The 27,451-nt window shown below is 36.7% G+C and overlaps 1 protein-coding gene across 2 annotated transcripts in view; it reads left to right on the forward strand.

Moving 5' to 3' along the window:
• The window catches only part of LOC121864994, a 137,272-nt gene that overhangs the window by 6,784 nt on the left and 103,037 nt on the right, over nucleotides 1-27,451 (forward strand). For both annotated transcript variants that reach the window (XM_042364258.1, XM_042364259.1), the window contains exons 4-8: nucleotides 7,477-8,391; nucleotides 10,453-10,530; nucleotides 13,036-13,125; nucleotides 15,044-15,177; nucleotides 20,715-21,090. In XM_042364258.1, coding sequence (XP_042220192.1) covers nucleotides 7,477-8,391; nucleotides 10,453-10,530; nucleotides 13,036-13,125; nucleotides 15,044-15,177; nucleotides 20,715-21,090 — 1,593 coding nt within the window. The remainder of the gene's footprint in view (nucleotides 1-7,476; nucleotides 8,392-10,452; nucleotides 10,531-13,035; nucleotides 13,126-15,043; nucleotides 15,178-20,714; nucleotides 21,091-27,451) is intronic.

Genomic DNA, 27,451 nt, shown 5'->3' on the forward strand with positions numbered 1-27,451 from the left:
AAAGACATTCAGTAATAAACAATAATGAATCTTTTGTACATAAGAGAAATGACGCTGTTTACACGATTATGCACGTCGTCTGCACGTTGGCGGGCCGTTCAAACCCGTCGAAATTCAAGTTTCCGCCGTCAAAATTTTTATTTATTTATTTTTTTGTGTGTTCCAATAAAATACGTTAAGAATTAAAAACTCGCGAAATTTGAGAAGCTACTATACGACATTTAACCCTTCAATATGTCTTCAAAGAGACCATGACGCAGAGAAAGTGGTGCTATTGCTTCCAGGCATAAGCACAAGTCACTATCTATCCAGGAATAGGGTGAATTTCCATGGTCCGGCACCGGTCAGGTCCCGAGGTTGCCGGACTAGAGAGGTACAACCTGTAGTGAGGATATGGACTTTGAGGGGTTTGACAAAGAGGCCCTGCAAGTCTCTGTGGTGGATAGTGATACAGGTGATACAAGTGATACAGGTGAGGGCCAATAATCTGCCCTCTGCCTCAGAACCAACCCCAATCCCCATGTACCCAGCCATCTCTTCTACTAAGTAAGTGTTAAAAAACCTAATATTATTGATATTTCTCTTAAATATTAACTGTGTGTGCATACCATCATAAAATTAAGATGTTATTTTTACTACAACGTACGTAAAGTAATGTGTCTGGGTGAAGTATAATTTGTTTATTTATTGAAGATATTCGTTTTTAGCTCATAAAATTCATAGAAATTACCCGGCCAGAATATAATTTACATTGCTGAAATTCTTATAAGATAGAGATTAATTTTAATATAAACAAGTTAAAATTTGCATTAGACATCCAAATTTTAGATCTAATTTAAGAATTTTATTAGAGAGCAAAAATTGTATCTTTTCTGCAAAATATATGACGTTTATATTCAAATTATTCGCAGTCTTGCAAGGAATCCAGCAATGTCAATTATATTATCCTAAACATAGTCTGGGGTATTATTTATTACTAAACCTAAAAACCTAGTCTTCTCTCCCAAACATTTCTCAGGGAGCCAGCGAGCGTGGGAAGAGGGGGGGGAGCGGGAGGTGGGGTATTTTGATTGACAGATAGTGTCTGGGTGAAGTATAATTTGTTTATTTACTGAAGATATTTGTTTTTAGCTCATAAAATTCATAGAAATTACCCAGCCAGAATATAATTTACATTGCTGGAATTCTTATAAGATATTGATTAATTTTAATATAAACAAGCTAAAATTTGCATTAGACATACAAATTTTAGATCTAATTTAAGAATTTTATTAGAGAGAGCGACTGTATTTCTCTTAAATATTAATTGTGTGTGCATACCATTATAAAATTAGGATGTTATTTTTGCTACAACGTACTATTGTGTCGGAAAAAGTGTAGTTTGGGGGTTGGCCCAGTCTCTATTTCAATTAATCCCATATGTTCTGTTATTTCGTTTACGCGTTTCTCGTTTTACCTGGACCTCCACGGGTTCAATTGACCGCGTAAATGAAGACTATACTGTATACTGTATGTCTTTGCCCAGTAATCCATACCTGTAATGTAAAATATGGTACACAGTGCCAAAGCCCCTCTCTTTACCTATTGTATGTTCAGATATACAGTCCAGGTAAATGTATCTTTCCAAAGTCAATAAAATTGGCAACTATACTGTACTGTACAGTACAGTATAGTACACTGTTACTTGTTTATTGTACATATCAGTAGTCTTATATTAATTGAACATTTTATTTCCCTTGATGCGTTTGCACTAGTATAGGGTATCTTTCTAGTTTGGTAAATAATCTGTTTGTTCTTTAAGTACTTTGCTTGACTTTAGTATTTGTAATTGTGAATTATTATTCTATATCGAGATTTGAATTGCATTTACCATTTCACAACTTCATTGCAGATTGATTCGTATAAAATCACAGAAATTCATCCCGCACTTTACATTTTTATATCTTTCTCACAATACAGTATTGCTGCAATTTGAAACATGTATTATTAGACAAAGACATTCATGCCTTTGAGTCAACATCTGTCACCCCACCTCTCACTATCTTTGTTACATTCCATGCATTTGAAATTTATGATTACAATATGGAGATTTCCTTTAGTTGAAGAATAAGAAACTTGATTTACTGTACAGGTAGTATTGTACAGCCAGATAATGCTCAATGTGAGGGTTACATTCTTGAAGAATGATGCATTTTGTGAATTCACATTGCGTGAGCTTCAGGACATTAAGGAAATACAGTAAACTCTCTCCCAATGCGGTGGTTAGGTTCCTCGAAAACGGCTTGTTAGGCAAAATCAAATTTGGCAACTTAACTTCTTATAAGAGAAATGGGGTGGCGGGATCGTGGCCGTGTATGGGCTCTTATCACGTGAAATGCATATCTTTTAAACATTTACATACACTAATGCACAAATATAATAATAATAGAACTAACATAAATAAAAAATAAAAAATATTAATGATAGGCATTATAAAATCATATTACTGTACTCACCGATCCATGGTTAGTTGATTGTTGCGTAACTATGATGACGATAATATCGTAGATGTTATGAAGCCTTCTGATGACGGTGATTGATGAAGAAAACTTCGATGATGATGAAACCGGAATGATTTTTATTTCTTGGAGTCGATTGGATCATCGGCTTCAGGCTCCAGATTGGCAGATGATGTTGGTGGTTGGGGTTCATAGAGTTCTGGTTTGGCAGATGATGTTGATAGGTGCGGTGACCGCAGCCTCAAGAAGAAGTCTATTATTTTCTGTTGTTTGCTTTGTCTATGCAAATCTTTCAAAAATTTCTCTGTATGGCTCACAAATATCATCAAGAGCCCTTTTGAACTGTAAACTTCTCTCCATACATTTATAAAAGAGGCCAGTCTCATTAGCCCCTACATCCTGGGCTAGGGTGCCACTGGTCATTTCCCCCACGTAGGGTAAATCGAGAAAAATTACCTTTCCCAAAATTAATTTTTAACCTTTTTAAATGATAAAGCAATAAAAAAAAGTAATAAAAACTATATTTTGACCCTCTATGCTGGGGTCGAAGTGGCGAGGGAGATAAGGGGACTGTTGTTTTGACGGCTAGCACTCGTAGTCACTACGCACTTAGCGGCCATTTTTTGCTTGCCTTTGTGTCCGGGTTGGCCAGTAATGCATATATTTACAGATCATAATACTTATTTGCTATAAATAATTCATTTAGAATATTTAATTTGCATTATTTTTCATAAGAAGTGCTCGGCAACACACACAGTCCGTGGCCAGGCTCTCTGGCTGTCTTTGTGTTTGATAGAGCAGGTAATGCATATAAATAATTCTCGGAATAATAATTCCATAAATAAATACATTTATAACATAGTCAGAGTATTATTTTCCTGTAATACTACATTACAATACAGTCATGCGCCGGTTGACGTCCAACCAAACAACATCCGATCGCATATACGTCCGTGCCAAAAAAAACACTTTCGTGACGCCTGCTGGACCACCACTCCATGACCCCCTGACGGAGACACGATGATCCTTTCCATACTGGCCAGATATTATGTGTTAAAGGAATATCCTTCCTTATTCTTCGGTAAACAATTGCCTCCAGATGTAATATTAACCTACATCTATTGAGGATAAAATCTTTCACCTACAAATTGACAATAACACATTTGCTGTAATCAGACATTTCTAGTTGCCTCAATAATTGCAACCCCAGTTGCAATTGGGGTTGCAATTTCAAATTCTGTGTCATTACTAAGGAATAACGAAGTCTCTGGTGCACTCTAAGATTAAGAGAGAAAACGGAGGACTCAGGGTCCTGAAGCGAGAGAAAACGGACTCCTATGATGGGGGACACAAGCACTCACACGTGCCACTCATACTGACAGACTTGTCACTCACTTACTCGACAAGTTTTACCAACCATTAGATGTGTACGTTATCTAGTGAATTTAGTCAATATTGTACAGTACAAGTACACTGCAATACAGTGGTCCCTCAGTTAACAATGGACCTAAGTGCAAATCTGTACTGTACATGTACTAAATGATTACGGTACTAAAATTGTTATGTCTATTGCAAATATAGATTGTTTATACAGGTATTCAAATAAATCACTATCTTACAAGAATCCCAGCAATGTAAGTTATATTCACCCAGGTCATTTGGGTGGCAAATTATGAGAAGAGCTTAGTCACTCTTAAGGAATGATAAATAAACACGCAGGCAGGCCTTCAGCGCCAAATGTCAAATCATATCGCCTCACCTCACATTTTATAATATAGTATACCGTAGTCTGCATTTACGCGGTCAATTGAACCCGTGGAGGTCCGCGTAAAACGAGAAACGCGTAAATGAAATAACAGAACATGTGGGATTAATTTAAATAGAGACTGGGCCGACCCCCAAACTCCACTGTACAACTACGTATACTATTTTTAACAATATTACTTTGATACAACATGATAAAATGGACAAACAATGAAAATGAAACCAATAAAAGTAGGTAATTACATTCCTGAAGCTTCCCTGTGGCCGAGCGTGTGGCGTGACACGCAGATAGTCACAATGGAACCTGATAACCCGCGCTGGGCGTTCAAACAATGCCGCGAATAGGCGCACGTTCCAGAACGTCAACCGGGGCGTAGGGGTTCAACACTTGCTCTGGAGCATATCCTTTGTCCTTTATCAATTCAAGTGCTCTGCAACTTCTTTGTTTGCTGATCCAGCTTCTCCCTGAAGCTTCACATTATGTAAATCAAAGCAGTGTTTAAAATTTTCAAACCATCCTTAGCTTGCTTGGAAATCAGTCACAGTCGCAGCATTACTCCCTGCCCCCTCAGTTTTCACATCTTGAACATACAAGCTACGTGCTTTCTCATGTATTGCTACGCTCTCAACAACAGATCCTTTCTCATTCACTTGTTCACTGATCCAAACATTTAATAGTTTAAACAAATTTCTAAGTACTGATCCCTGCTATGGTACTTGAGCCACCTTAGCATCAAGAGAAGCGGATTCTTTCACATTTGCACACATTTTGTCTTCACAACTACAAATTGTGCGTATGGTGGATTCATTTACAGAGTTCTCACGGGCAAGCATTGCTACATGTGTTTCATCATGTAGCCGATCTAAAATCTTTATTTTTCTCGGCTAATATCATTACTTCTCTACTTTTCTTGGGTGTGCTACCACCACCAACATCACCTCTGCATTTGGGGGCCATACTGTACAAAGCAACGCAAAAACACAAAAAGTTCCAAAACCACTTTACCACAATGTTGATGCTGCTGACGTGTAAGCTAGACTGGCAGGCATCTCCAACTGGAGCGTGGCTGAGGCAGAGCGGAGGAGGAAGGCGGAGGCGGCGCGTTGTTAACCTGCTTATATTAAAATTTTCAGTGTTGAGCAAATTATTTGGTCACATACAGTTGTACCCCACTTAACGCGGTCAATTGAACCCAGAGGGTCCCGCGTTAAGTGAAATCCGCGTTAAGTGAACAACAGAACATATGGGATTAATTCCAATAGAAACCGGCCCGACCCCCAAACTCCACTTTTTGAAGGCACATACCTATGTTGTAGTAAAAATAACATCTTAATTTTATGATGGTACATGCACACAATTAATACTTAAGAGAAATAGAGAAATACAGTCGCCAAGTTAATGTCCATTCAAATAATGGACTCAACTCCCTCCCCCTCTCACACTACACAGCCGGCTAACAGATGGTCGGTCGGTCCCTCCCTCCCCCCCCACCCCCCACCAACCGTCCCAAGGAGATGTGTGGGATAACCTCAAACTAAAGTTAGGAAAATATAATTGACATTGCTGGATTCCTTGTAAGACCAGGAATATTTTGAATATAAATGTCATATATTTTGCACAAAAGATAACATAGTTACCTAGAGAAAAAATTTTATCTAAAAATTGTAAGTTTAAAGCAAAATATATGATGTTTATATTCAAAATGATCACCAAATTATAAGAATTCCAGCAATGTAAATTATATTCTGACCGGGTAATTTGTATGAATTTTATGAGCTAAAACAAATATCTTCAGTTAATAAAAAAAAAATAATCTTCACGACACTATCTGTCAATCAAAGTACCCCACCTTGCCTCCCCCCCTCTTCCAACCGCGCGGTCAGTCCCAACCCTCCCCCCCACCCCCCACCAATCCTCCCTTCCAGAGTTTTTAACATTTAGTATTAAATAATACCTCAGATTAAAGTTAGGATAATATAATTGACATTGCTGGATTCCTTGTAAGACCAGGAATATTTTGAATATAAATGTCATATATTTTGCACAAAAGATACCATAGTTACCTAGAGAAAAATTTTTATCTAAAAATTGTAAGTTTAAAGCAAAATATATGATGTTTATATTCAAAATGATCACCAAATTATAAGAATTCCAGCAATGTAAATTATATTCTGACCGGGTAATTTGTATGAATTTTATGAGCTAAAACAAATATCTTCAGTTAATAAAAAAAAATAATAATTCTTCACAGGGTAACAGATGGTCGGTCGGTCCCTCCCTCCCCCCCACCCCCCACCAACCGTCCCAAGGAGATGTGTGGGATAACCACTAAATTTTAATAAATAATACCTCAAACTAAAGTTAGGATAATATAATTGACATTGCTGGATTCCTTGTAAGACCAGGAATATTTTGAATATAAATGTCATATATTTTGCACAAAAGATACCATAGTTACCTAGAGAAAAATTTTTATCTAAAAATTGTAAGTTTAAAGCAAAATATATGATGTTTATATTCAAAATGATCACCAAATTATAAGAATTCCAGCAATGTAAATTATATTCTGGCCTGGTAATTTGTATGAATTTTATGAGCTAAAACAGGCAGTCAGGCAGGGTGGCGGGTGGGGCAAATCTAAAAATAGCGTCTCGGACACTCACCGCGTATATGTGGAAAAAATCCGCGTTAAGTGAAAGTTCAGCTTTGGCAAGGCACCGCGTATATGCGAAAACGCGTTAAGTGAAACCGCGTTAGGCGGGGTAAAACTGTATATTAAAACGCGTATCGTCAAAATCGCTTTGGACAAACCACCGTTGGGTTAGGGTTCACTGTACAGTATAGAGGTGGGACATTTTGTCTTCATATGACCCCAGAAAAAATGTAAGTGTACAGTACAAGTTTAGTGTTAGTAAAACATTATTATACAAGTTATTTATTAATGAAAACACCATATACAGTATAACCATGTCAGGGTTACATTTTTAAGATAAAATCTTTAGGCTAAAGTTTGGGAACCATCTTAAATATGCATATTATTTCTGTGGGGTTGAAATTCATGCATGTGCATATGTTAAGGAATTTTGAAAAAGAGAATGAACTTTGAATAATGCTAGAGCCTTAGGCTAGATGTTTAACACCATTTCTGACTTTTTTGCATAGTATTACTTCTCTGATATAATCATTGTATTTTTATGATCTTTTCCTTTGCAGGTGCGCGTTTTGCTCGATATGATGTACACCGTTGGACTTCCTACCACAAACATGATGGATTGGGGGCTTTGTTTCCTGATGGGATGGAAGATTCATTTGGAGACATGATTGAAGTTCGTTACAACAAGAAACGTGGAAGTCACACCAATCTTTGTGATGGTGCTGTTAGAATAGTTTATAAATTTAAAACTGATGCTGCATTTCATGATATGAAATGTCATGAAAGAAATATAAGAGTAAGATATAAAGTTAAGTCAGATGCAGGATTTCATGTTGTTCAGTATATGGAAAAATTACCAAATGATCTTGAAGAAAAAATTAAGCAAGATCAGGAAATGCAGAATGCAAAGCTTAAGAAAGTAGAGGAAATGATAAAGAAAGAAAAAGATGCAGAACTGGCAGAAAAGGAAGCTCAGGAGTCACAGATAGCTGCTAGTAGCTTTGGCAGGCGAAGAAAACCAAATAGTCGTTATCTAGATCTTTACAAAGTTGAATTATCAACAGAAAAACATCATATCTCTGATGAAGAAAAATCTGAAAATGATTATGAGGAAGAGGATGAAAATGAAGAGGATTCTTATGGAGAATCATTTGATACTCCTGGAATGAGTAGCACAAGAGGATTTTTAAGAGGACGAAGAGGTAGACCTCCCAAGGGAAGAGGAAGGGGATCTAGGCATAGGAATAAAATTTGGATGGCTGGGTATGGCTTAGAGAAAACCAAACCAAAGAGTTCGTCTTTGTTCAGAATGTGCGATGATGATGATGAGCAAGATGATGATGAAATCATTGAAGGAATCAACATTGAAGTTGACTCTTATGAATTTGACAGAGATATTGAAAGACGAGATGGGAATAGTGATATTGAGATGAAGTGCGAAGAAAATGAGAACGAAGATCTTTGGCAATTAATCAGTAAGTTTATGGTATAAATACTTCACATCACTCTTTGTGTATCCATTGACCAATTTAAAACTAAAAGGTGTTACCACATATCTCTGAACCTGTATGAAATATTCAAGTATTAGGCATTATGTAGCATGTTCATTCTTACATATCATCTTTTCCATTTGTCATCTTATTAGCTAGTTAGGCAACTGTTCAGTTTCCTCTTATGTACTGTTGGCAAGTACTAGACATGTACAGGCTCTTGTTTGCACCTAGCTATGTGTCAGTATTGGTCAAGTCTTGTCTTAAATTAGCTCACACTTGGTGCTTTCACAACATTCTCTGTATACAGAAAACTGTCAGAGTTAACTCCTTTGGAGCAAGGTTGTCAACTCTTGGGAAGGTCACAGAATGAGAGACAATGTGAGAAAGAGCGAAAGAGGCTGAGCAAGCATGATAAGGGCAAAAGGATGCTGTAAACTCACTGATACACAGCTATGTGCATTGTTACATTTCTGTCATGAGCATCGAGGCTGGTGACAGGATCCTTGCCTCCTGCAGTCCCACTGTGCTGAGCTAGGAATCTCCCATAGTAACTGTGGAACTCACAGTTACTTAAAATTGGATACCATGGTTGGCAAAATGGTATACAAAATATGAAAAGTGGATACAGTACAGTGGTCCCTCGGTTAACGAAATTTCGGTTGACGAATTACCTTACATAAGAATCTTCAATTCGGTTAACGAAAAAAAATTGATTAACGAAATCCTTACGAAAATCACGTTTTGTTTTGAACATCAGCTGATAAGCTGAGGAGGTACTCAGCCAACTCGGTGATCTCTTCTATGTTTACATTCAAATTAATCACTGTCTTATAAGAATTCCAGCAATGCAAATTAAATTCACCCCGGTCACTTCTATTAAATTTTATAAGCAAACAGCAAAAACTCAATCTAAAGGACATAAATTAACAATTAAATACTTCACACCTCGGTGCCAACTGTCAAACATATCACTGTCACCCCTCCCTACCTCCGTCCCTCCCTACCCCCCTCCCTCCCTACCCCTCACCTTCCCGAGAAACGTTTGGGGAAAAGCACTAGGCTTACAGGTTTAATAATAAATAATATCTCAGACTATAGTTAGGAGAATATAATTGGCATTGCTGGATTCCTTGCAAGACAGCAAATAATTTGAATATAAACGTCATATATTTTGCACAAAAGATAAAATTTTTGCTCTCTCTAATAAAATTCTTAAATTAGATCTAAAATTTGTATGTCTAATGCAAATTATTGCTTGTTTATATTCATATTAATCACTATCTTATAAGAATTCCAGCAATGTAAATTATATTCTGGCCGGGTAATTTCTATGAATTTTATGAGCTAAAAACAAAAATCTCAAGTAAATAAACAAATTATACTTCACCCAGACACTATCTGTCAATCAAAATACACCTCACCTCCCGTTCCCCCCCTGCTCCCCACCTTCCCTCCCTCCCTCCCTCCCTCCCTCCCTCCCTCCCTCCCTCCCAGACAAAAGTTTCGTGTTTTCTTTAGGCTTTAAAGTGTTTATCTTTTATAATATCTCTGACTAAAGTTAGGAGAATATAATTTGCATTGCTGAAATCCTTGCAAGACAGCGAATAATTTGAATATGAACTTCATATATTTTGCACAAGAGATAAAATTAATCACCTGTATCACTTTACAGTAGTGATTTAAGAGTTCTAGTGTATATGTACGATATATATAGTGATTTAAGGGCGATTTAGGGGAATTTTAGGAGTGTTTCTGACTTTATGCATTTTTGGCTTTACTTTGTATATACAGTACTTTTCTGTGAGTTGGAACCAATTACCCAATATCCCATTGAAACAATGGTTTCGGTTTACGAAATTTTCGGTTAACGAACGACCTTCTGGAACGAATTGTGTTCGTTAACCGAGGGACCACTGTACTCAAAACTATAGATGGTAAACCCTAGGTTGGTGAGGGATTACTGTACCATCTTTAGTCATTTTGTTAATAAAATGTTTTACAGTAAACTGCTTTTGGTTAATAATTATTATTTATTCTTTGCAGGTTATTCAATGGATATTCCTTCTCCAGTTACAACATCAGAATCTGTTTTGAGTGTTGCAGAAATAACAGATTTAATTGGTAAGATTGTAAATAGCAATTACTCTTTTCTGACTTGGTTGTGCATTACAAGTAAGGCAAAGGTATGGCATTGAGTGAATACAACACTTTCTTATTGTCTTAAACTAAAGTTCCTGGTTTACACCTTGGGCAGCTCTAGGACACCCAGCTGTGAGTGGTGACCTAAATTTACATTAACTCCTCGAGTGATGTTTTCCTTGAATTTATGCTTTCCTTGAGATTATTATATTTTTACCATCTTCAGTATATGAGGACCCTGCATCATATGGGTTACTCGAACCAAAATTTGAAACCGAGAAAACCACGTTTAAAGTTTTTCCAACTTCTAACAAGCATAACTTTTTCTTCTTTTTTTGTGATACAGCATTCATTTTTTATGCATTAATAAGCTAAAAGACTGTAATTGCAGATAGTAGGTCGCTTGTCATGAGGTAATGTACTGGGTTGTTGCAATGTTGACTTGAAGCAACAAAACTCCCACCCGCTCATGGCTTTTTTTACTTTAATCGATATCAGAGTGTAGATCCCGCCACAACAAAGGAGAACTGAGGGAGAAGGAGAGAGGGATTCCGCCTCATTGGCTGGAGGGGCCGTGACATAGATAGCAGACGCTCACTGTTATTGGCTGAGACGGGGGATGAGGCTGTAGGCTGGCTGCTGTGATTGGCCGCCTGCTCCTCTCACTCACTAACTGATGGGACGAGAGCACCTGACGACGCGAAAACCAATCCCATACTTTCCTGTTACACCCTATTTTCAAAGGGCTTGCAACCTTATTTACAGTCTAGTAAGGAGATTTTATCCACTACCTAGGCTGAAAATAGTGCTTTCCAACAAAAAACGTGTTTTGCCCGGGTGGTCTGAGTTACCCTTACGATGCGGGGGCCTCATATTATCCAATGTAGGCCTTTTATATGGTTTCTACATGAGATAAATGCTGTCAGAAATGCATCTCCTCTCCATATGTACAATATTATGTTATAATGACCCTGAATTGCTCTGATCCCTTTCTTCGTTGATTCTATAGAATTGCATTCTGAGCACTAAGTTGTATGTGCCTGTATAGTATTATGTGGTGCCCCACAACCACACATTGCTTGTGCTCCTTACACTATTTTCTATCAGTGTCTGTTTTATATAGCAGTCTGTAACTGCATTGGCAAAATACAAAGAATAGTATTGTATAATGTAAATGCATACAGAAAATAAAGATTGCTTAACTCCCCTCTCTGGCTAGTGTAGTACTATAAATTTCACTACCACTTTGACTACACTGTCTGAGAAGGGGTGCAGAAGTAAGAGTACTGTTGCCTTTTCTCTTTGTGCCCATAAAGTCAGCAGACTCATCAACTTCTTGCCTTCAGATGAGAAGGATGAATGGTTGAGGAAGGGGGAGTGAGGTCTATCTGAGTACAGTTAGGTACAATCAGGTGGTGCTGTGTTGAAAAGTATAGGACAGCTTCAGCAGTGTGGTAACTTTGGTCATGGTAGTGCCCCAAATGAGCTAATTTCATCTTATCCTTGAAGTGAAGTTAAGTGTCTTTAGGTCACACCGGCTACCTCCATGAAACTGTACGGTAACTTCAGTGTGTGGAGTAGGGTCGTGCCAAAGAAGAGAGAGAGGTGTAAGAGTGTTTAAAAGTGTGAATAGTACTATGTTTATGTTCGTATTTGTGCAAAAGAGTTTTGTCTAATTCATATGTATGTCTAAAGTATATTTTTGTTATGAATGTAGTTTTATCAAACAATTTGTGTATTGTACAATGTCAGCAAGCTTGTGGGTTAGGTCCAAGAGTTTCTGGAAACCCTTCACTTGTGTGACTGGGCTATGCTCCAGATATCCAGTAAAACTAGAAAATTAGAGATAAGATCTCTCCCAGCTTAATTGCAGTCCATACAAACTTAAAACTACGTGGCCATACGAAACTAAAGGCTGGTTCCTTTCATTCTTTCAATCTTGCTTGGTTGGGCTGAATGGGTCCCATTGAGATACATTCTGTGTATGTATAGCACTTGGAGCTTCTTAGTGCCTCCTGACTTGAATTTGTAGCTGGATTTGTTATACCTGCACTCTGTACATGATATCCCCAAAACTTGCATCTGGTTATAATTTGAGGATTGATATTGAAATCCCATTTAAAACTGAAAAATTTTGGGTCACTCAGATTATTTTTCTCCTCCCTTTTGTTCTATTGAGGTGTTGGCCTTGTTGCCTGGTCTTATAATTAAGCAATAAATAGAGGTCACTGAGCACATGGTGGCAAAGACTCCCATCTGTCTCTCATTGGGGAATTGCCATACTCATTGTCTTCGCTTGAGGAAACCCATATGGTTAGGAAGGATAGCTAATTTCTAGATTTCTTCAAAAATTATTTTCAGACAACAAGTGGTCTTAGAAGCCTAAGTTTTCACCCCTTAAGTCTCTCCGGGCATACATGAGTTGTCCTATCTTAAGTTGTAAATTTTTTTCTTCATATAGTATTATCATATTAACTTGTATTCCAGATAGGATTCTGCATGGCAAATTATGCATTCATACTTCTGCTGCTTTGTTGCCAAAAGTGGGAGACTTGTTTGTGCTAAAGGATGATATTGGTAAGTACTGTATGGAAATACTGTACTTCTACGACACTGTATAACTTTTAGGGGTTGGTAATAAATAATTTTGAATGCATATGAATGTCTCAGTACTATACTGTCCTGGGGCCGGATGCTCAAAAACATTTATGGGACTGTATGTCGTTGTGTACCCCGTAACTGGACTTACAGTCTCAGATTGGCATACTCAAAACACAGATGGTATACTCAAAACAAATATTTGACATCGAACTCCGTAAGTTAAAGTGCGTAACTTACACCAGCTCCTGAGGTTGTGTAACACTCAACCCTGATGTAGTAGTGACTAATTCCCGATTGTATAAAAAAAAATAATAATAATATATGTTGTAATAATGCTTGTTCGACTTGTTTTATCATAGAATAATGAAGAAAATGTTTTGTACTTCAACATACTGAAATATAATATTTCACTTTGTCTTTTTCGTAACTTTTTATTGCCATAATAAGCGGCTTGAGTGTTTGTATTGGTCTCAGTTTGGAAGAGACTCATCTTTTGTCTTCTTACAAATTATAAAGTATTTTTTACCAAAACAGAAGGTTTGTATTGTTCACACTTAGGGTAAAAATATGTTTTATGACTGAGTAAACTTGCAGATAGAACTTATTAATGTTGTATAGCCATAAATATTCCTCAGTAATGAAAGCCAAATATGAGGTCAAGTGAACATTCCTGCCAAGACTTCGCCTTGTTTTTCTAATATTCAACCAATAGCCTTAGCCTATTTTCTTATGTATATGGCTTATGATAACATGAAAGGCTATAAATTTCCATAGGCTAGCCAAAATTAAATGATATTAGGCGTAAAATATGGATTGCAATTAACTTGATTAATAGGGGCCTATATAACTGCTTTTTCAGTCTTTGGCAAATAAATGTTTAAACGTGGGGCCTACTTAATTTAGTTAGAACATGAGGATTATTTAAATAAGAAATTATACCAATAGGTTATAGTTTAGATAGGTTTGGTATTGTTTGGTTATGTTATGTTATGGTATGTTAGTTTAGGTTAGAGACTGTGTACATGGTTTTTTGGTGAGTGTCAGGCCATCAGTGAAACACTTTGTCTAGCAGCTACCTTAGGCCTAGTTCCAGACTTTCCTTGAACATTATCATAGGTAGAGTATTAATTTAAGAAACTTTACGGCTAATCCGATATATTTTCAGGTTTTAAATTGTTGTTTTTTGTATGAACTTGAAGACAATTCAGACCAAATGTCCCCAACATTGAAAGGAAAACACCAGGGTCTAGGCTAAATGAGTAATTTAAGAGAAGTGATTTGTCATTTAGGTTCGGCGAGGCTATGCTATCAATAACCAATTTATTTGAATTTGCCCAGAATAGCGTATACTTCAGCCTCACTGAAATTAGGCCGTCTCTTCTTGGCTGGTGGTCCTTCCATGTTTACAAAATAATATTATGTGCGTTGCTCTCAGCTGATTTCTCCTTCTCTTGTGATTGGTCGATGATTTTGTTAACTGAGCGCTGATTGGCCAACTAGCTCCTGCACTGACATCTACCTTCCGACAAGAGAACTTAATTTACAGGGTAAACACTAGAGTTCTGAAAACTTACGATAGGCTTACGGAACTGTAATTAAATTTTGAATATGCTAAATTTATGGTACTGTAAAAATTCGACAATATATGGTACTGTATCATGCTAAAAGACGTAACTTATGAGGTGTTTTGAGTATCCGGCCCCTGTATATCAATAAGATACAATTTTTTTACTCATGGTATATCCAGGTATTTTGAATTAAAATGTTGATGTTTTATGAGTAAAGTATGCCAATTAAACAATGCAATAGAATGTATTTTGAAATTATTAATATATACTGCACTATATATGGCATATTATCGATATCGATGAATATGCTAAAAAAAAATTTTTAGGTGCGGATGATGGTGAGATGTGGATACCCAGTAGTAACTATCCTCAAGGAACACACTTGTCAATCACCTGGTATGAAAGAACCAGATCAGTTGAAATTTGCCACAACCTTGATGGTAAAGATCCGGATGTGAAAGTAAGTATAGATGGAATAAATTCTTCAATAATAACCTCTCAAATAAGTGTTTTTTTTTTTTTTAAATTGTATCAATTTTTGATTCACAGTCTCTCACTCCATGTATCCTGATCATGAATTGAGTCATCTCTCAATCTACCAATTGTATTATTTTTATTCCCTTCCACTCATGTATGGATTGATCAAGGGATACAGAAATGGAGAAACCCCAAAGAAAGGGGACAGGAGACTGATGAGGGAGATACATACTGTACAAGACAGTTTTGAGAAGTATTGGGAAAGGGCTAAGACAACAAACCAAATTACTCCACACACGCTTATACAGTGGTCCCCCGGTTAACGAACACAATTTGTTCCAGAAGGTCGTTCGTTAACCGAAACCATTGTTTCAATGGGATTTTGGGTAATTGGTTCCAGCTCACTGAAAATTACATACAAAGTAAAAAAAAAATGTAGTAAAGTACACTTACTTTGAGGTGTGTATGTAGAAGGCTCCTGGTTGATGATGATGATGATGATGATGGGAATTAGAAGTGGGGGTGGAGGAGAAGGGAGAAGAGAAGGAAGTGGGGGGTGGAAGAGAAATCACCCCATGCTTGTTGCCGTCATTTCACCAATAAAATTTTAAGTTCACTAGGTGTAATTCAAGATTATTTTCTTTAAATCAACACTGCACTGCACTATATATTGTCAATATGTTAAATAAATTTCAGAATGACCAATAATTGTACAGTGTAACCCCGCTTTACATGGTCAGTTGAACCCACGGAGGCCCACGTAAAGCGGGAAACGCGTAAACGGAACAACAGAACATATGGGATTAATTGAAATAGAGACTGGGCCGACCCCCAAACTCCACTTTTTCAGACACAATACCTACATTGTAGTAAAAATAACATCTTAATTTTATGATGGTATGCACATACAATTAATAATTAAAATATATCAATAATATGAGGTTTTTTAACACTTACATTAGTAGAAAAGATGACTGGGCACACGGGGATGAAGGGTTGGTTCCGAGGCAGAGGGCAGATTATTGGCCCTCACCTGTATCACTTGTATCAATTGTATCACTATCCACCACAGAGGCTTGCAGGGCCTCTTTGTCAAATCCCTCAAAGTCCATATAAGTCCATATCCTCACTATCACTGACTTGGGCCGGCTGTGGTGGGTGGCGGGTGAAGAACTCGGTAATGTTTTGATGACTGCCCGCGCCGCTTCCCGCGTATATGAGTAGATGCACCGTGTAAAGTGGGAATTCCGGTTCTGGCGGGGTACCGCGTAAATGTAGAAACGCGTAAAACTGAAACGCGTTAAGCGGGGTATTACTGTACTGTAAAAACGTAAAAATACTCTCTGTTCAAGAGACCCACAAGCAAGATGTTTCCTCCACTGAACAGAGATACAAACTGAGGCCTTGGTAGGTGAGTGGAGTGGAGTGGCTGATGGGCGCACCAAAAACTGATTCCCTGTACTGCAATTATGTTAAATAAGTGTTAAAATGACTAAAAATTTTAATATAAAACTTGGAAAATTATTGAATAGTACAACCTTCTTGATATTTACTCCAATTTTAACGAATGTAAGCCCAAGAACCGATTTCTGTATTGGCGGACTAATCTTCCAGCATATGAGCAAGCCAAAACATGTTGAAACATTTTCGTAAGAATTTCGTTAACCGAATTTTTGTTTGTTCACTGAAATGAAGATTCTTATGGAAGGTCATTCGTTAACCGAGGCGTTCGTTAACCGAGGCGTTCGTTAACCGAGGGACCACTGTATCCTCAACCTGCATACTGAGTGCAGTAAATTCTCTCTTTATAACTGCTTCCAGTACATATACTGTATAGTATACTGTACTGTATTCTGTTTTTGTAATTAGGCTTGATGGTTTTCTTCTACTTCATTTAGTATGAAATAGAGTAAGATGATATACTGTACAGTATAGAGAATGAAAATGCGCACTACAATAGAACCTTGGAAACCAGTTATTCTGGAATCTCAGAAAAGTGACTCCTTTGAAAACTAGCAATACGAATGTGTTGGTATTGGCAGTGATGTGAGGAACTCCCGGCAAAAAAGTGAAACTATGGTGAGCTAGGGTTTTATAATACTGTAGCCAGATTTTATTGAATTAATTAATTTTTACTAAAACTTTACTTTTTATTTTATTTTTGTATTTTGGAGTTAGAATAATTTAAAATGTGGGGATTTTCCTGCACTGTATTAACTTTAAATGTTTGTGAAAACTTTAATACTACCTGAGAATATATTTCAGATACAGTAACACAGTACTGTACTGTATATACAGTAGTTTGCAGAGTCAAACATTTCTTATTCTCAAGTGTCTGACTCATATACAGTGATGAACTGGTAGTTGGAGTCAGTGAGGTTAAACTTCACTGGGAGGGTATTGAAACTACCACAGTGGTAAAAGCCTTGTTTTACAGCTACCCCTTCTATGACACTGAGAATATGCTCAAAAGGCCTCAGGAATAGTACAAAAAATTAAACTTATGAATATTACTTCTTAAGGGAAAAGTTTAGTTACATTGCTGTACATTTTATGAAACCCATAACTTTTGCCCCAAACCCATTTTAAAAAATAAATAAATAAAATAAAAACAAAATAAAATATCAAAGATATGCAGTACTTTTCTTTCTATTTTTTCTATTATTTTATGACAATTAGCAGATTTGTCCACAAAACAAAAATTAATTTTCCTAACTAAAATACATCATCTGGCTGCACATCAGTAGCAGCATTTGTTGAGGATCAGATACTCAAAGCACTCATTGCTGATGGTGTGGAAGCTAGGAGAGGTAGGTTTTCATGTTCTTCTTCGGGGAATGAATCATGTAATACCCATCATTTATCATTGTCTTGAGGTCTTACCTAGGCATTTGCAAAACTATTAGAAGGCTGGGGCTTGTCACCTATTAGATTGGGTTAACCCAGTTAAGATTAAAGAAAACATGATGCTTCTCTTAAGGTTTGGAGCATTGTTGTATGTCATGAAAATATGGGTAAATTAAACTTTGCAAACTTGGGAATTGCTAAGTAATGGGGGATATCGTCACCAGAATTTTTGGTGTTCAGTCCATTCTATGCAATAATTAATCTAGTAAATTGACATACATGTACAATAGTATTGTACAAAAATATGTTTAACTTATGGTATATAGCAGTGTGTTCTAACCCTTGTAAGCCAGCCAAGTCATTTATCCATTTATACTCTATCAAGTACTATATGACAAAAAAGATATCTTATTTATATACGAGTTGAAAGTTTTGTTTGTTAAAGAATTTATTGAATAAGAAAAAGACTAATTATATTAAAAGATAATTAACAAGGCACCTTACCGGTATTTACATGTGAGGCAAACTCAGTGAAGCTGACATGCTGGTTACATCACTCTGACTTAATGAACTTGCAAAGGCCAAGCATGCAAATATGGAGGAGTTTACTGTACAGGCACAGATATTCCTCATATAACGATGGGGTTGCCTTCTTGAAAACATAATATTAAGCAAAATTATTGCTAAACGAGGGATAACAGCAAAGTACGGAGCGTGAACAACAGGTTCAAATGGCAGGGCAGTAAACACTGAGTACAGTACTGTACTCCTGAATAAAATAATAAACGAGTTTGTTATAAACAGTTTCATTTTTTATTTATTTTTTTCTTTTTTATTTATTTTTTTTGCGGGAATTAGCCCACCTGGGCACAGCTCACTGACCCACATCAGGGCCTGGGGTGCAAAAATGTAATAATTATAATAATAGTAGTAATAATAATAATAAAAAACCATAAAGAAATACGAAAATTAAAAAAAGATCAAGAGTGAGAGACAATATATGTATGTTGTGTTGTCAATGGTAAGAGAAACAATTGAGACACTGCAATTGTGTGTAAATGAGGCAGAAAGTCAGATCAGCAACCTGGGACTTGGTCACAATTTTCATGATGCCATATGACAGCAGGTTGATTTATTAACACCAAACTTCTATGTAAATGATATGGCTCAGAGTTAAAAGATTTATTGAGCAAAAGGTGAGCCTAATTCGAACTACAGGTAATTTTTAATTGCAAACATCAAAAATGAAAAAAAATTCAATGATAAACAATAAAATTGATATACTGTATAGCAGAACATATAATACAATAGCATATTTTATGTACAAAAAATAGCTCTTCCCACCTCAAACCATTCTCTGGGTGAATTCAACACAATTCAACCAGGCAGTCACCCAGTCGACTCAGAGATATGTGGCTGCTGCAGTGATGTGCCTTGTGTATGCAATGACAGTTTCAGGAAGCACGGCTGGGCACTCTATGCAGTTACAGCCCACTCTCTCCACCAATACATTCACTTCACACACATACACACCCATGCTTTTCATTTTTCTTATAGTTTTGTATTATATTTTCTTTATTTATGAGCCACATTAGAGTATTGTAATGATTTTTCCACAATTTTTAGAGTTTCTTTATGCATAACAATGGCAACATGCCATCTCACAGGCCCAGTTTTTTCCCCTTCCCAGTGAGTCATGCTATCGCTAAACCAAATTTTGACCTAACGTTAAGTGAGAAAGGGTGTATTTATCACTAAACTGAATGAAAATAAAGTGAATTAATGCTAAACGTGGGATACTGTACCTGTACTGTATTAAAAAAATTCTACTTTGTTGTGACACGCTGATTTTTTCTTTATTTTTTTTTTAGTTTTTAATTGTTTTAATTGATAATTAGTACAGTATTATATATAATTTTTGTAAGAAAATTTTGCACTACTAAAGTGAAAGGAAAATCATCTTAGGAACATTCACATAGAAATGCTTTATATCCGAGGGGAGGGAGACGTAGGGAGTGTGACCTCATTCAAGTACAGTAGCTGCTCTTGTTCCTGTGCCAAGTATGTATTGTACTGTATACTGTATTGTATTGTAAACCCCAGTGTAATTGAAATGATTGGTAAAGTGAGTCACTGTTGTGTACAATGAGTTGTAAAATCAATATTACAGATAGAAAAATACTATCATATTCGAATTTTAATAATGAGTGTTATTCATCACTCAATTTTGAATATGAAAAATATTGCCTTGTTCTTATGAGTAAGATACTGTACTACTGTATTTTTATAGACTAGGCAACACAATGATGAAGAACCTGGACTCATTTTTAATTTGTTCTTTCACTTACAGCATCTCAAACATTTAATGTCTTCCCTCTTATATATGACATTTACATTGCATTCTCACTTGTTGTTGTTTTCTAATCCATTCATTTTTTGTTCTTTTCTAATTGACTCATTCACATAAACACTCAAATTAAACACATAGACCCCTGCTCACATACACACATGTACATTCATACACAAGGTACAGTACATGCTGACATATATTCCCACATACAAACATACACTCTCATATGCACTCACATACACACTCACATACACACTCACATATTAATCCAGTGTGATGTTTGTTGCTGTTGATATTTATGCATAAATTTTTACTGCTTTCAGTTAATCTACAAAGCAAATCTGCATCCTCAGTTCTGTTTAGTCCACTATCTTTCTACTGGATCAGCTGGTGTGGAACAACCGATTGTCCTGTGTGATAAGAGCATCCCAAACTCTGAAAATGACTTCCATCTACATTTATCAGATGATTCTGTGGAGGATTCAATATCTGAGAATTATGGAAAACATGACGATATCCCAGGTTTTCAAAATGAATTCATAAAACCAGAAAGTGGAGACAAAATGCTTCCAGAAAGAAAAGGGAAAACTGGACGACCACGGAATAGAGGATTAATGATAGATAATGAATATGAGAAGAACAAAATGGATACTTATGAAGAGGGACTTGAGAAAGGGAGGAAACAAGATTATGCTTGTGGTAAGATTGTTTTATATATATATATATATATATATATATATATATATATATATATATATATATATATATATATATATATATATATATATATATATATATATATATATATATATATATATATATATATATACACATACACATACATACAGTGGTCCCTCGGTTAACTAACTCAATTCGTTCCAGAGGGTCGTTCGTTAACCGAAACCATTGTTTCAGTGGGATATTGGGTAATTGGTTCCAGCTCACAGAAAAGTACTGTACTGTATATACAAAGTAAAGCCAAAAATGCATGAAGTCAGAAACACTCCTAAAATTCCCCTAAATCGTCCTTAAATCACAAATATATATATATATATATATATATATATATATATATATATATATATATATATATATATATATATATATATATATATATATATATATATATATATATATATATATATATATATATATATTCACACACTAGAACTCTTAAATCACTATTGTAATGTGATACAGGTGATTAATTTTATCTCTTGTGCATAATATATGACATTTATACAGTGAACCCTCACTTTACGCGGTTAATTCAACCCACAGGGTACCGCGGAAAGTGAGAAACGCGTAAAGTGAACAACATAACATATGGGATTAATTGAAATAGAGACCGGGCCGACCCCCAAACTCCACTTTTTGACGACACACAACTATGTTGTAGTAAAAATATTATCTTAACTTTATGATGGTATGCACACACAATTAATATAGGTTAGGAAAAATAAAGGTTGGGGTTAACACTTACGTTAGTAGAAGAGATGGGTCGGCGTACGAGAATGGAGGCTGGTTCCGAGGCAGAGGGCAGGCTACTGGCCCTCAGGTGAGTCACCATCACTGTCATCCACACTTGTCAGGGCCTCCCTGACAAATCCCTCAAAGTCATCATCACTGTCTCTACCTCTGTCACTATCACTGGCTTGGGCTGGCTGTGGTGGGTTGCGGGCGAAGAACTCTGTTATGCTTTGCTGACGACTGGTGTTTATGTTGTCATGATAAACCTTGATGTAGGGCTCCATAGTCTGCAACAGCTGGGTAGTGAAGATTTCATACCTGTTTGCGTCAGGGTCGTCGGAAAGGAGGAGCTTGACTTTCTCGATACACTCGATGGCACCCCTAACATTACTATGGGATAAGCGGTGTTCTTCTTGGGATGACGCACCACCTGCTTCTTCACTGACGTCATCATCATCTACCATCTCGTCGGTAGTCACATCAGGATCCCTTATCACCTCCAGGATGTCGTCGTTGGTGGTCTCGGAGAAGCCTGCAGCTGTAACACTCTGCGCAGCTTCTCTGGCAAGGTCCACTGCTACTGCAACAGTTTGAACCTCACCAGTCACAGATTGACTCTGCCTAACGGCCGGAATGCCTTGCAACACATGTCTCCATGCGTGACGAACAGTTGCTACAGACAGCTGATCCCATGCCTCCACCAAGAGGTCCACAGCTTTCTTGATGTTGAATATTCTCCAGAATTGTTTTAAAAGTACTTGTTGCTCTGCCAACTGTTGATCCTCGTCGTCTTCGCTCTTGCTATCGGTGGTGGTGTCACTCAGGTTACGCAACTCTTCCCTGGTGTTGGTGTAGTCGTTCAGGAGCTTGAATTTTTTAGTAGAGAATGCAGCTTTTACATTACGGATTAACTCTTGGTCCATGGGCTGTAATATAGACGTAGTGTTGGGAGGAAGGAAGACCACTTTTACGTTGGGGTGACGATCTAACAGTTGGGGCGAGTGTCCTGGTGCGTTGTCCAGCAGCAACAAAATCTTGAATGGCACATTCTGTTGCTCACAGAATTTCTTCACATCGGGAACGAAACAGTCATCAAACCAGGAGAGAGACAGTGTAGAGAACATCCACGCCTTAAGTGCGGTCAGCCAGTGAACATTTAGCTTGGTCATGTCCAAGCTCTTGTAGGCGTGCGTCTTGCGTGCTGTGTGGATCACCGATAACTTGAGCTTACAGGTACCGGAGGCATTGGTGGTAAACAGGACGGTGATGCGCTCCTTCTGCAACTTCCGGCCCAGAATCTTGCTGGCATTCTTCACAACGAAGGTCTTGTAAGGTAGCTTTTTCCAAAAAAGACCAGATTCGTCCATGTTAAACCCCTGGTCATCGGTGTACTGTCCTTCCTCCATAATCTCACGTAAAAACGGAGGAAATTCCCTAGCCGCAACACGGTCAGCACTAGCTTCTTCACCACCAATGTTGATATTGGTGATCTTGTTCCTCTTCTTAAACCTCTGTAACCTCCCAGAGGATGCATTAAAGGGTTTGGGCTCTGTAATTTTTCCGTCTTGAGAAGCACCTGGTTGTGGAAATACTTGATCATAGAAGCACCTGTAGACTTTGTGATGTTCATGTGCTCTTTTATCTTGGCTGCATCCTTCTTTAACGTCCGGATCGTAGATTCGTTCACACCATGCTGGCGCGCCAAATCAACCTGTCTTGTTCCTTTCTCCAACTCTTGGATGATCTTGTACTTCACCTCATAGCTTAAGGAACGTCGTGTCTTCTTTGGCTTAGGGTGGCTGGGTCCAGGTAAGGAAAGGTTTCTCTCTGGGGGCGGTGGTCCGGTGGAAGCCATTTTACAGAACAATGGATGCACGATTACACGGTGTGGCCTGGAGGGATGAAACTGCCGCGGCTAGGTCAAGCGTCGTCTTTCCTCCCTCCCTCCCTCCCCTGGGTGGACACGTCATATTACTTTCAACCAATTACAGCTAGCAGCGGAGGGAGGTAGGGATGCATGGCCAATCACAGTCCGATACTTCATAAGACGTCACTGACAACGCAACAGAGACATGCACTGCGCAACCTTACCGCGTGGCTTGCCCAGGCGGAGGCGGGAGCAGGTGGGAGGGGCGAATCTAAAAAAAGTGTCGAGCCAGACATTCTCCGCGTAAAGGGGTACACGCACTGCGGAATGTGAGCATCCCGGTTTCGGCAGGGTACCGCGTAAACATGGAAACGCGGAATGTGGGACCACGTAAAGTGAGGGTTGACTGTATTCAAAATTTTTGCTGTCTTGCAAGGATTCCAGCAATGCAAATTATATTCTAACTTTAGTCTGAGATATTATATAAGATAAAAACTGTAAGCCTACTGAAAACACCAAACCTTTGTTGGGAAGGTGGGGGGTAGGGCGGGAGGGGTGACAGTGACATGTTTGACAGTTGGCGCCGAGGTGTGAAGTATTTAATTGTTTATTTATGTCCTTTAGATTGAGTTTTTGTTTTTTGCTTATAAAATTTAATAGAAGCCCTCTCCAGACCAGCACCCCTGAGGAAAACTAAAAGACTTATATTTTCATTAAGCCTTGTAAATTGTTTGTCAATAACTCTTGCAATGTAAGTACTGTATTTTTGGATTGATTATTGAGTACAGGATTGATTTATTATGTTAGTGAACTTTTTTTCATTATTTAGAGTGACATATTGATGGGGGCAAGTCAGGTAATGAAAAGTGTGACCATTCAGAACTCATATTGACTGAATTGAATTGAATTCAATTGAATTGAAACAGTTTATTTAGCCAGAAAAACACAGATACAGAGTGGATAATAATAACAATATTAACATGGCTGATCCCGTTGAGAACCTGAGCGCTCTTTGAGGCACCTGATATATACTATACATTTATCTCAAGGAAGTATTATGTAACATTTAGTATCATCTGGAATAGTACAATAGCATGGTAGTAATAAGTACATCTCATAGTGTTACCACGGTTATCACTTCAATATTTATTTATTTTATTATTTATTATTTTTTATTATTATTATTATTTTTATTTTTATTTATACATACATATACACATACAAATACACACACACATATATATATATATATATATATATATATATATATATATATATATATATATATATATATATATATATATATATATATATATATATATATATATATATATATATATATACTGTATATATACTGTATATATGCTGATGACCACAAGGAAAGAAGAAAACACGAAGTTTGTTCATTTGAGGGATAACAAGTATTGCATTGACTGGGATAATGCCTCCTCAATATTACCTTGTAATTCAGTTGATAGTAGGAACATCATAGAATCTAGTCTCATTAAACATACCGAAGCATTCAACATGAATTTGAGTAATGGCATGTACAAACTGGACAATTTTGTAATTAAGAAGATTTGTAACCAGGTGAGAAGGTTGGGTCACCTTACCCTCTGACCTGACTACCGACTGTTGCGGTGCTATATAAAGATTAGTAGGGTCATTACCTAATACCTGACCATTGTGGACCTGGTCTCACCCTCCTCTGTATATATACACCTTGTTTTGTACTTCTCTTTAGTCTGTACTCACCCCTGAAGATGTGAATTACACGAAAGTGCTTGGGAACTTCGTGTTTTCTTCTTTCCTTGTGGTCATCAGCATATACCTAGATCACGCGCACCTACAGTGATTTACTTGCATATATATATATATATATATATATATATATATATATATATATATATATATATATATATATATATATATATATATATATATATATATATATATGTATATGTATATGTATATGTATATATGTATATGTATATGTATATGTATATATATATGTATATGTATATGTATATATATATATATGTATATGTATATATATATATGTAATGTATATGTATATGTATATGTATATATATATGTATATGTATATATATGTATATGTGTATATACACACACACAATATTACCCGCTTCATAGCGGTTTTTTCATAACAGCGTTTTATCATATCGGTGCTTGCCTCACCGAAGCTGAACTTTTCATAACCGCGGATTTTTTTTTTCACATATCTGGCGGTGAGTGTGTCAAACCGAGCTACTTTTAGATTTGCCCCACCGCCACCCTGCCTGACACACTGTTTTTGGCTCCTTAAAAAAATTCATACAAATTACCGGCCAGAATATAATTTACATTTGCTGGAATTCTTATAATTTGGTGATCATTTTGAATATAAACATCATATATTTTGCATTAGACATACAAATTTTAGATAAAAATTTTTCTCAGAGTAACTATGTTATCTTTTGTGCAAAATATATGACATTTATATTCAAAATATTCCTGGTCTTACAAGGAATCCAGCAATGTCAATTATATTATCCTAACTTTAGTTTGAGGTATTATTTATTAAAATTTAGTGGTTATCCCACACATCTCCTTGGGACGGTTGGTGGGGGGTGGGGGAGAGGGAGAGACCGACCGACCATCTGTTACCCCGTGAAGAATTATTTTTTTTTTTTATTAACTGAAGATATTTGTTTTAGCTCATAAAATTCATACAAATTACCCGGTCTGAATATAATTTACATTGCTGGAATTCTTATAATTTGATGATCATTTTGAATATAAACATCATATATTTTGCAATAGACATACAAATTTTAGATAAAAAATTTTCTCAAATTAACTATGTTATCTTTTGTGCAAAATATATGACATTTATATTCAAAATATTCCTGGTCTTACAAGGAATCCAGCAATGTCAATTATATTATCCTAACTTTAATCTGAGGTATTATTTAATACTAAATGTTAAAAACCCTGGAAGGGAGGATTGGTGGGGGGTGGGGGGGAGGGTTGGGACTGACCGCACGGTTGGAAGAGGGGGAGAGGCAAGGTGGGGTACTTTGATTGACAGATAGTGTTGTGAAGATTATTTTTTTTTTTATTAACTGAAGATATTTGTTTTAGCTCATAAAATTCATACAAATTACCCTGTCAGAATATAATTTACATTGCTGGAATTCTTATAATTTGGTGTTCATTTTGAATATAAACATCATATATTTTGCATTAAACATACAAATTTTAGATAAAATTTTTTCTCTAGGTAACTATGATATCTTTTGTGCAAAATATATGACATTTATATTCAAAATATTCCTGGTCTTACAAGGAATCCAGCAATGTCAATTGTATTATCCTAACTTTAGTTTGAGGTATTATTTATTAAAATTTAGTGGTTTTCCCCCAAAAATTTCTCTGAGAGGGAAGAGCCGGCAGTGTAGTGTGAGAGGGGAAGGGAGTTGAGTCCATTATTTGAATGGACATTAACTTGGCGACTGTATTTCTCTATTTCTCTTAAGTATTAATTGTGTGCATGTACCATCATAAAATTAAGATGTTATTTTTACTACAACATAGGTATGTGCCTTCAAAAAGTGGAGTTTGGGGGTCGGGCCGGTTTCTATTAGAATTAATCCCATATGTCCTGTTGTTCACTTAACGCGGATTTCACTTAACGTGGGACCCTCTGGGTTAAATTGACCG

This window comes from Homarus americanus, unplaced genomic scaffold (genome assembly GCF_018991925.1).
Source record: "Homarus americanus isolate GMGI-L3 unplaced genomic scaffold, GMGI_Hamer_2.0 scaffold2539, whole genome shotgun sequence".
Taxonomy (NCBI): Eukaryota; Metazoa; Arthropoda; class Malacostraca; order Decapoda; family Nephropidae; genus Homarus; species Homarus americanus.